The sequence below is a fragment of the Microtus ochrogaster genome, chromosome 18 (assembly GCF_000317375.1).
Source record: "Microtus ochrogaster isolate Prairie Vole_2 chromosome 18, MicOch1.0, whole genome shotgun sequence".
Classification (NCBI taxonomy): domain Eukaryota; kingdom Metazoa; phylum Chordata; class Mammalia; order Rodentia; family Cricetidae; genus Microtus; species Microtus ochrogaster.
Window position 1 is genome coordinate 25,627,815 of NC_022020.1, and position 11,668 is coordinate 25,639,482.

The window sequence follows — 11,668 nt, forward strand, 5'->3', positions numbered from 1 at the left end:
GAGAGAGAGAGAGAGAGAGAGAGAGAGAGAGGTGCACATGCACACACAGGTGTGTGTATGTGAGTGTGCGCGCATCCATGCACACGCATGCGTGTGTTCAAGCCTTAGCATACTTCCAGCACACCTAGATAGTCAGAGGACCATCTTGGCGAGTCAGTTCTTTATTTCCACTCTGTTAAGAAAAGGTCTCTTCTGCTCTGTGTAGTCCACACTAGCTGGTCTGAAAGCTTCTAGGTTCTTCCGTCTCTGGTCTCCACATACCTTTTATTATTGCTTTTATTCTTTCTCTCCTCTTAACCTTAGATTTAAGCTCTGTTTAACCACTGTATTTTATGAAATGAAGAAAATAAATGGTTTATGTAAGATTTTCCCTAATGAAGTTCAGCCTCTTATTAGGTCACCTCAGTAGAGAACACTGGTGGAGAAGTCAAATTTAATTTCATCTGTTGGTATTAAGCTATCTGACCAAGCCTTTAGCCTGTCTCTTCCTTTTTATTGTTAATAACCTTAAGATGGCTTGAATCTCTTGTTTATTCTAAACAATTCTGAGCTGCCTCAACCACGTAGCTACAGCATATCAGTTTCTCAGGACTAAAGTTTCAGAGGATCCCTTCCCAAAATCCAGTTGTTAAACCCAAAGATTTTCTTAATACATTCTTTCTGGGTAAAGAATAGATAAAAAATTCCACTATCATTTCATATGGAAAACACTGCCATCCCTCCCAGTCCTTAGACTACTACACATAATGACATAAACTGACTGCAGAGTGTTGTCCCCTAGAGAGGAAGATCAAGAGTCCTGTCCCTTCTTAACAAGATAAAGTTTTTGAAACAGTATCTACTGCATTGAATTCATGAGCTCGTGGCCTCTGCCTCTTGAGGGTCCCTATTAGTTTTATTGTGTAATATATACTTAGTTTGTAGGGGAGCACTCATTCACTAGTTATAAATAAAAATTAGAGGCCAGGCGTGGTGGTACATGACTACAATTCTAGCACTTGGGAGTTCGGTTTAGGAGGATCAGGAGTTCATGGCCAGCCTTGGCTACACAGCCAACTCAAGGACAACCTGGGCTATGCAAGAAGCTGTCTTAAAACAACAAAGCTTAAAAAGAAAAAGAAAATTAGATCTTCCTCTCTGTGACACATATTCATAGCCTGATAAAACTGGTGACTAGACAGTATATCCTGTTTGCTTTATGCACCCAAACTCAAGCTGTTTGGTTACTCAAAGTAAAATGGTTTATAATTATGCCAGTAATAAAGGAAAATTGATGTGAATTAGGAGAATTTTCTGAGTTTGAATATTTTTCTTGCAGTCTCAATTCTGTTGTGATTGGGTTTTGTTGCCATGCTCAGTGATCTCATGGGAGATGTATTTTACAAATATAATTAAGAAATATAATTGAGGAATATGATTTTGAAATTCTTGTCTATCACAGGGGTAAACAAACACAATACCCTGTCTTATGGTTCTTCTTTTTTGTTAATCATGTCACTTCTTATTAATTATATCTAGAAGCAATTTTATTTTGTGATTAGTAATTTTACTAGATATCTGGGTATAAGTTTTTCCTGGGGCTGGTTTAGTGGCTAAGAGCACTCACAGCTCTTCCAGAGGACCTGAGTTCGATCCTCAGTATCTACCTATATTGGGTAGATTATAACCACTTCTAACTCTAACTCCAGGGGGTCTGAGATCTGTTTTGGCCTCTCACATGTATCAGATGCTTACAAAGACACATAAGACAATCAGACAAAAAGAAGACATATATATACATACATATATACATGTATACATACACACGTACATATATGTTGTTGAAATGAAAGAGAGTTGCTTCTTTTTGTTTTTAAGATACAGGATAAGTTCTAGAAATATTTGAAAACTTTGGAAAGACTAGACCTTGAGTATACTCAACTGACCCCAGCCACCATTTTCTTCTTAAATATCACAGTTGCTTGTCTGTTTTTAAGGAGTCATGCCGCATACAGATGATTAAGGCAAGATGGCATTTGATACCAACAGTAGTTACTCTTAATAAACACCACTACCACCACCAACAGCGGTGTGCTTGCCACATACTGTCCAAATAACTTACTACGTATTCTAATCATAACAACAGCCTCATGGATTTTAGCTTTGTTTTCTGTATTTAAGACAAGCAAGCTGAAAGTTAGGTGTTAGAGGGCACATGGTCGTTAGCAGAGGTGCTACTACCTCTGTATTTTGTGTTCCCAGTCAGTTTTATTCTGCTTTTACTGGAATTCTTAAAGGTAAAAAAGGAAGGATTGCACAATGGTGTGACTGAGGCATTAGTATGAATTCATATAAATGTTTGTAAATGAGGCCCTTAGCGACAGTCTGAGCAATCACTTTCCAAACATTGGTAAGGTTGGCAGGAACTTCAGTATAATACCGTGAGAAAGGAAATCACGGTGGTGCCAAACAGAGAGAATACCATCTTTTTAGCATTTAGTCTCTGGAAAGGAGGCTAATTTTGCTGCTCTTTTGCTCTTTCGGTCACTGGGGGAGTAAATACTAGCTGGAGTTTAGAAGTCTGAAAAACAAAAATGGACATTTCAGCCGCTACTCTTGCTGGATAGTAATATGGCTGAAAGACAAATTCTGAGGCACAGCACTTGGGGGCTTCTGCTGAAAGCACCACAAAGTCCTTGTCACTTTTATCTCCTCCTAAGTGCCTGTGATCTTTTCAGGGGCATAGGACCATGCATGGTCAACACCCAGTGGCTTTGAGCACTGGTGGCAGCGACCGGGAGGGCTGGAGGAGCTGAGGGGAAGAAAGGTCACTTTTCCTGACAACTTATAACTTGATTCCACTTACAGGCCATTTGTTTTCTGAAATAAGTAATGGGTGAGGACATAGGCCAGGTCTACAATTTGTGCTCTTGAGAGATTAAGGCTCCCTGAGATCAAATTACTACAGCAAACAGAGCTACTGGGGGGTGTTTGGGAAGGATACAGGCAGTAGAGGGAGAAGCCAGAGACCTTAGAAAGGAGACAGGAATAGATTTTGATGGAAATTACTTCCCACTCTGCACCCTTGGTGGAACAAAGAGGACAAATAGGCAGGGATAGGAGGGAAACTAGCTTTGCTAGAAGAGCTCGGTTAGGTTGTGGACTGCGGTTAGTGAATACTCGTAGTAGGTTGGAGGAAGGATATGTTGGCCCTGGTCAGCTTGTCCTCTCAAGGGGGAAGCATGCCAAGTGTCAGGTCTCACTGGGCTTCCTTCCAGTACATAGCTAGAAAGTTACCCAAGGGGCTGGCTATGTAGCACAAGGATACTGAGGGATGAGGAAAGAAACAATGTTTCGGCGAATGGAGTTTGCACAGGGAGCTGTAGTTCCAAGCCTTCGTGGGAGAGATGAGAAGACTGGGAAAGCTGACTGTGAGAAAACCGGGGAGGCGATGACACAGCACAGAACGGCCTTCTCTACCTCTTCAGCTTTCATGCTCACTGAAGAGCAGTTTAACGGGAGTCTGGGGGGAGGGGGCACAAAGGTACAGGAGCCCACCGGGGCCGTGTATTTACAGAGGATGAGGTGTAACACAGTGAGAACTTCTGCTACTGAAAGATAAATCCCAGCAGCCTACATTTTGCTTAATAACAGCAGGGTGGTATCTTTTATTTCTTTCTGCGAAGCATTGACGAATTCAAATTCCAGCATGGCTGGGCAGACCGAGAGAAACTCTCCTGATTTAATGGCTTTGTAGGCTCTTGACGACATTGTCATCCATTAAAGAAAAAGAATTAATCATTTTTGAAAGAAAATGTCTTGAGCGATAAATGAGAAAGGGTTGAGAGATTAGAGGAAACACGAGGGGAGAATCGCCTGAAATTTTACTAGATTTTTTTCCTACTGCGACGGAACAGCTTGAATACGAGTTTTTCCTGAAGCTTTACGGAGTCAGTTGTAGAAGAAGAGAATTTTAAACCCTGAAATATTGGTTAATTGCCAAAATACACACTGAAAGTTAAGGCACGTGGCTGGGAGCTAGACAGAGTGCTGGATCCCAGGATGCTTGCTTTAGACTTGCTCCCCAGAAGAAGGCACCAGTCACTTCTTTGCCCTTAGCCCAAGGAGTTAAAGGCTTTCTGTACTTCTAAGAACCGTGCCTGGGAAGGTGAGGGGGTCAAGTAAACAACGGGTCTGCATTTCAAAAGCCCCAAAGCACCTCCCCAGCAGGTACTCCCTCTGACTGGTAAGGCACCGCCCAGGTCCCCCAACAGTTTATTTTCCTGGCTGGCGCTTTGAAATCTTGACTTGGAGAGCTGATAGTCAGAGTTCTAAGCTGCTTTTCTCAGGCTAATCTTAAAAGACGCGTTAAGCCTGCTGGGGAGCGTGGAGACTGGATGAACAGGACCGTGGGGGCAGGGAGAAAGGGAGTGGCCGTGTTCCCGCGGTCTGCTGGGATTCGGCGGATGGAGGATGAAGGAGATGGGGTTGGAGTAGGTGGAGTGGCAGGGCGGTGCACGGTCGCAGTCCGCCGCCACTTGGGTGCGGAATTCGAGCTGGACTTGCGGAGCACCCCCTCCCCCTCCGCTTCTCCCTCCCTCTCCTTAAAGCATCATCTAAAGCATCATCAGCGGCGGCGGCGGCGGCGGCAGCGGCGTAGTCGCAGAAAATCGAGATCTTTGGAGCGCCTGGAGGCGAGTGGAGGAGCTGGAGATATGGGGAGTCAGTGGGGGCGGCAGGGCTTGGAGCCCTTGAGAACGCCTGGGAGGGGAGCGGCCTCGGGCGTTTGTAGCGCGTGAGCCGTGAAGAGCCGCGAGGGCGGAGGCGGGGCCCGGCGAGGAGCAGGCTCGCCAAGCTGCTGCCTCCTGCCCTGCCCCGGCTGCCTCCGCCAGGGCCGGCGGCTATGGAGCTGGCGGGCACCAGACCTGGGGCGACAGAGCATCCTCGACCCCTGCGGCCCTTGCCCTGGTTGTTGTTTCTGTCTTTCCGGCTGCTGCTGGTGCTGCTGCCAAGCCCAGCGGCCTCCCAGCTACGATACTCGGTGCCAGAGGAGCAGAGCCCGGGCGCGCTCGTGGGCAACGTGGCCAGAGCCTTGGGGCTGGAACTGCGGCGCTTGGGACCCGGCTGCCTGCGCATCAACCATCTGGGTGCGCCCAGCCCGCGCTACCTGGAACTGGACTTGACAAACGGAGCGCTCTTCGTCAACAAGCGCATCGATCGCGAGGCACTGTGCGAGCAGCGGCCTCGTTGCCTGCTTAGCTTGGAAGTGCTGGCGCACAACCCGGTGGCAGTGAGTTCGATCCAGGTGGAGATCCTGGACATCAATGATAACTCGCCTCGCTTCCCGCGGCCGGACTACCAGCTTCAGGTAAGCGAGTCTGTGGCACCTGGAGCGCGGTTTCACATTGAGAGCGCACAGGACCCAGACGTTGGCGCCAACTCAGTGCAGACCTACGAGCTCAGCCCCAGCGAACACTTTGAGCTGGACCTTAAACCCCTGCAGGAGAATAGCAAGGTGCTGGAGCTCGTGCTGCGGAAGGGCCTAGACCGCGAGCAGGCTGCCTTGCACCACTTGGTTCTCACTGCGGTGGACGGGGGCATTCCAGCTCGCTCAGGCACGGCTCAGATCTCTGTTCGTGTTCTGGACACTAATGACAATTCTCCTGCCTTTGACCAATCCACTTACCGTGTCCAGCTGCGGGAGGACGCTCCCCCAGGCACCTTGGTAGTGAAGTTGAATGCTTCGGATCCGGATGAGGGTTCTAACGGTGAACTCAGGTACTCCTTGAGCAGCTACACATCTGACCGGGAGAGACAGCTTTTCAGCATAGATGCCGTTACAGGGGAAGTCAGAGTAAGTGGGACTCTGGATTATGAGGAGTCTTCCTCCTACCAAATCTATGTGCAAGCAACTGACCGGGGACCAGTACCCATGGCGGGTCACTGTAAGGTGTTGGTGGACATTCTGGATGTGAATGACAACGCTCCCGAGGTGGTCCTCACAGACTTGTACAGCCCAGTGCCTGAGGATGTTGCTCTCAACACTGTTGTGGCCCTTCTCAGTGTGAATGACCAAGATTCGGGCTCCAACCGGAAAGTGAGCCTGGGCCTGGAGGCTACGCTGCCTTTCCGGCTCAATGGCTTTGGAAACTCCTATACACTCGTGGTGAGTGGCCCACTGGATCGGGAGCGGGTAGCTGCCTACAACATCACAGTGACGGCCACTGATGGGGGAACACCACCACTCACCTCTCAAAAGACACTGCAGATTGAGATCTCTGACATCAATGACAATCCGCCGAGCTTTCTGAAGGACTCCTATTCCATCTACGTCCAGGAAAACAATTTGCCGGGTGTGTTGCTTTGCACGGTGCAAGCCACAGACCCAGATCAAAAGGAGAACGCAGAGGTGACTTACTCACTCCTAGACAGGGAGATCCAAGGGCTGCCAGTCACCTCCTATGTCTCCATTAACAGTGCCAGCGGCAGTCTTTATGCTGTCAACTCCTTTGATTACGAGAAATTTCGAGAGTTTTTCGTGACCGTGGAGGCCCAGGACAAGGGGAGGCCACCACTAAGTAGCACTGTGACCGCCAATGTGTATGTGGTGGACGTGAATGACCACGCCCCTCATATTCTATACCCTACCTCAACTAATTCATCAGCAGCCATTGAGATGGTGCCTCGGACTGCCCCTGCTGGCTACCTGGTCACCAAAGTCATAGCCATGGATTCAGACTCTGGGCAGAACGCTTGGCTCTTTTATCATTTAGTCCCAACGTCTGACTCCGACCTCTTTAAAGTAGAACTTCACACGGGAGAAATTAGGATTACCAGAAAGATAGGAGATGAGAGTGGTACCACTTTCAACCTGACTGTGGTGGTTCGTGACAATGGAGAGCCACCTCTATCAGCTACTGTGGCCATTACAGTAGCTGTGGTGGACAGGGTTTCTAAAATGCTCCCGGACACTCAGAGACATATAAAGAGTGCTCGGACATACTCTGAAATCACACTTTATCTCATAATAGCATTAAGCACAGTGTCTTTTATATTCCTCTTGACAATCATTGTTTTGAGCATCATCAAGTGCTACCGCTACACTGCCTACGGCACGGCGTGCTGCGGAGGCTTCTGTGGAGTGAGGGAGCGGTGCCCGGCGGAACTGTACAAACAGGCCAATAACAATATCGATGCCAGGATACCACAAGGCCTCAAAGTACAGCCTCACTTCATTGAAGTTCGAGGCAATGGCTCCCTCACCAAAACCTACTGCTACAAGGCCTGCCTGACAGCGGGCTCAGGGAGCGATACTTTCATGTTTTACAACACAGGGGCCCAGACAGGGCCAGGACCTGGGGGAGCCCAAGCCTCGGTGACTGATAACAGGCATCTCACGGGCCAAAGTGGGCAGAGGCAGAGTACCGGGAACCTGATTATCCTAAAAAATGAGGCTGTCTCTCAAAATGAGGTGAGATAGTGATCAGGGTGTCTTCCAGAAAGGCCTGCATTTGTTTGTTTGTTTGTTTTCACATGTCTTTTCTCCCAACCCTCTGTGATTGGCATTAGTTAGTGACTTATTATCACCGACAAGGTTCATCTGGTAAATTGAATATTAATGGTATCTCTGATCTTATTATAACCTGCTCTTTGCTCTCTAGAAAATAAGCCCTGGAGAATTAGTTTACTTACCATTTCCTAGTGGCACATGTGAAAAATTAGCCATAAAAGTACTTGAGAAGTGCGGGTTAATCTTAGGTATTTTTGGTTGAAGCACAGCTCTGTAGAAATAGAACATGTCTGGGAATAAGGGTGATATACCGGGAGGTAATGTGAGGTTTGAAGAGAAATGACCTCTGCAATATTAGCTACAAGGTAATTGCTTTGGACTTTAAAAAAATGAAATATATATGCCCTCAGACCTCCAGAGATGTGTGGTTACCTCTGGGAACTGTTGCTGTTTTTAATCTTAGTAAAAAAATTACTGACAGGTGGATCTCTGTGAGTTGGAGGCTAGCCTGATCTACATAAAGAGTTCCAAGCTAGCTGGGGCTACATAGTGTGAGACCTCGTCCCTAAAACTTACTGAATTAATTACACAAGACTAATGTGATTGGCTTCTATGGACATTCACATTGAAAGGGAAAAGTGCAGAGTGCGTCCTCACTCTGAAACTCCAGTTTGCTGCGGCTGGATGATGCAGTCACTCTTGTGGAAGGCTGAGAGAGGAAATGAATGGTAGTAAGCCAGCGTAAAGGAATACACATTGGGCTGAGAGAACCTGGAGAAGGAATGGGCAAGGAGTCTGTGGGGATGGTGAAGACCAGGACAAAACTGGGGAATAAGGGACCTCCAACCTAGCCCCCCTTCCTTAGCATGCTCTGATGTCATCTTAGGATCAGGTCTCAGCATTCGCCTTAAATATCTTTGAGATCAATAATCTTCTGATTCCATGTTAACAATTCCTGTGCTTTTGATGAAATGTAGAGTATAGTTTTTAAGCCTTCCATGTTTTTAAGTTAAATGACAACACTCTGAAAGTGTGTGTTTATTTTTTGGATCGGAAATTCGTCCTACAATAGTATAAAAGGCTTAGAAAGTGGCTGGTTTGCTGTACACGATGGCCAGTATATGTACTAGCTTTGACTTTTAAGTAGCCACAGGCCATATTGCTCAATAAAATGAAGAATACATAGAAATTATTGAGAAGTACATTAATGTGTAGACATATTTGGGTATTTGGGTAGTAACTCTCTCTGCATGCTGGAAATAATACAGGCCTACCTTGTGATCCTTTAAACTTGGATTTCAAAGCAAAATCCTGTCCTATAAATAGGGAGGCATTTACTTTCCAAATAACTACTTTGTAGCTAGGATTCTGAGAGTCAGCACTAAATGAATTAATAATATTTGCTTTTCCTATAGCTTGTGACTTTTCATTAGCATATGGGTATGGTTTACTAATGTCTATATTTTCGCATTCAAAGTTCACTGTTAATGAGAGTGGTGCATAAGCCCCGGAATCTCCCCTCTCAATTGCCAGGAGTTTGTATTTTTCCTTTTCCTCTGGCTATTCCTTACTTATCAGAAGAGCCTGAAAGTAAGTAGTCAATGCTGAGTTGTCAGGGAGGCAGACTGCAGAGGAAGGAGGGGGGGGGGGAAGGAGAAAGAAGGAGGAAAGTGGGGCAGCAAAGCATTTCTAGAGTTGTTACATTGTAGGTTTTGGAAGCCTGTAAAGATGATTTGTCTTTAAATAAGGATACTCTTTGACATTTGCTTAATAGGTTCAGGTGGTGTCCTTTGGGGCTGGGGCAGTCTGCAGGTGATGAAGAGGCATGGACAGTCAGCCAGGCCAGCTCAGCTCTGCCACCAGCTGTGTGCTGGAAGCTTAGGGAAATGACATGCTTGTACTTTCTCCATTGATCCAATGTTTGGGGCACTTTGATTCATGAACTGTTTCTGTCTTACACTGACCTGTATGTTAATAGTTACTGTGGTACACAAACCGTCAATGGAGGGATAAAATTGTGTCAGGAAGTATTTGCTTTCATGGGACTTTGCCAGGACAGTGCTTGTTTAGTAACGGCAAATGCTATGTGATAGACGCCTCTCAGAATTCAGTGACATGCCCCCAGGTCTATAGCTCCTGAGTTCATTGCAGTTATGGAGAAAACGTCAGTCCCATTGCTCTAGCATGGCAAAATGGTGACAGAAGTCCATCTGTTTTGAAAATCATCATGGCTAGGTCAAGCTGGCTTTTTCAGGTAGGGTTTTCTCTTTCCTCACCTAGTTACTGCAGATGGCAGGAAGGTGCTGGAATGCTACTAATGCCACGTGCCAGCACTTAAATAGATGAAGACTGGAAACGAAGAGTGAAGGAATTTGTACTCATTGACGACTCTTGCTATATAAGAAGTGCTCTACTTTGCAGTATGTGTTTATGGGATTTCATTGCTTCTTAATTTTACACAACCAAACATTATCAGAGAGGTTAGATAGCATAGCACACTGCTAGTTGTATTCTAAGTCACATCTGTTAGACTCCAAAGCCTATGTTTTCTTCAATAGTAGGAGTAGACAGAAATCCCAGTTGTACTTTTTTTGCATGGGCTATTCGGGCAGAATGCTACAGCCAGCTATTTACTTATTTACTGCTGTGCTATTGGCAACGCTTACTCAGAGCTTTTATCTTTGTCCTTTCACCAAGTAAGGTTTCTTTTGTTGCTTATTAAACATCATCACTTAGCAGCAGACTTTGGTCTTTTGGTAGACTTTGCAGGGTTTTTTGTTTGTTTGTTTGTTTGTTGTTTTGATTTCCTGAGTTGTGCGGTGACGGCTTTTGGCAACAGGGCACAATTTCTCTTCAGAGCCTTCTAGAAACCTTAAGTGAGAGTAGTTGGCACCTCTTTTAGAGTCTCCATGAAAAGAGCCTGCACCTAAGATTGATTGCTAATGAGTCACTTTGACTGCTCAGTTGCACAGCATGTGAAATCATAAAGGAAGAGCAGAGAGATTTCAGCTTGGCTTCACTCTTATGTATAATGGAGCAATTTGCAGTTATCAGATCCTTAGTTATGTATCCACTGTATGTGCATGGCCAACTTAATCCAGACATGGAGACCTGGAAGAGTTAATGTGATCTTTCAGTGTTAACAAATACATTTCCTCTAGGACTGACTTTGCCATCTGGTGGCTCTGTCTTGGAATGATTTACATTCAAAGTACAGTAACGTGATGGCGTGTTTTTAAAACTGAAAAATGGTCAGAATGGACAAAACTGCTTTGTTGGAGACAGGGTCTTCTATGGTCTAGACTGGCCTTTAAATCAATACGTAGTTGAGAATGACCTTGAAGTCCCGATCCTCCTGATTATATGCATGTGATACCACACCACATAAGACCAACAGATTTTATTTTGTATCCATTATTTTTATGAGTATGTGTGTGCCTACAACTTTATTTGCACCACACGTGCCCACAGAGGGCAGTAGAAGGCATTGGATCCCGGAAACTGGAATTGAGGCAGTCAGGAGCCACTATGTGGGTGCTGGGAGCTGAGCCCTGATTCTCTGCAAGAGCAGCAAGGGCTCTAAAACACTGAGCCAACTCTCCAGCTCCAAGGCCAAGAAATTTTAATCATTAATTTCTCCTCTAGTATTTCATCTTTGATGACAAGTTTTTAGTGGGTGGAGCTGTTTAGTGTTGCCATTTTTATATGGGAACTGGGGGCTGTTCTGGGGGGGGGAAGTTTATTGTCCTTGGTCTAATAGTACATACGGTGTTTTCTTCAAATAAATCCTTCCTCATTTTTCCCCATAGAGAGAGTTGAGCATAAAGGAGTAATGGCTGAGTTCTTCTCTGTCTCTTTAGCCATATTCTTATTGATGAAGAAATGTTTGCCCTTGACCTACCCTCTCCCTTGACCCCACCATGAGCTATCACACGGGCATCTGGTCTTACTCAGAACACTGCAGGGGCACGACTTGGCATATTATACACTGTCTATTGGCACTCTGTCTGCCTGACAGAATAGCAGGTTCATTTCTGGATTCTTGCCCTGGTTGGCTATGAATTTTTGCTTTCAATGAGAGGTCAGAATGATGTCAGTTTGTAAGTATTTGAGGAAAATTGCCATCACCAAGATACTTTTAGGAAAATTTAATGGAACTCCTCCTCCTCCTCCTCCTCC

General features: G+C 45.8%; 1 protein-coding gene across 10 annotated transcripts in view; it reads left to right on the top strand.

Moving 5' to 3' along the window:
• Positions 1-11,668, top strand: part of LOC101983064 (protocadherin alpha-C2) — a 213,685-nt gene that overhangs the window by 160,561 nt on the left and 41,456 nt on the right. For 2 of the 10 annotated variants that reach the window (XM_013349454.2, XM_026783616.1), the window contains exon 1: positions 4,875-7,450. The exons of the other annotated variants lie outside the window; for them this stretch is intronic. In XM_013349454.2, the coding sequence (XP_013204908.1) occupies positions 4,883-7,450 (2,568 nt within the window). In that variant the 5' untranslated portion in view covers positions 4,875-4,882. Of the gene's footprint in view, positions 1-4,874; positions 7,451-11,668 lie in introns of those variants that run through there. 10 annotated transcript variants of the gene reach the window in all.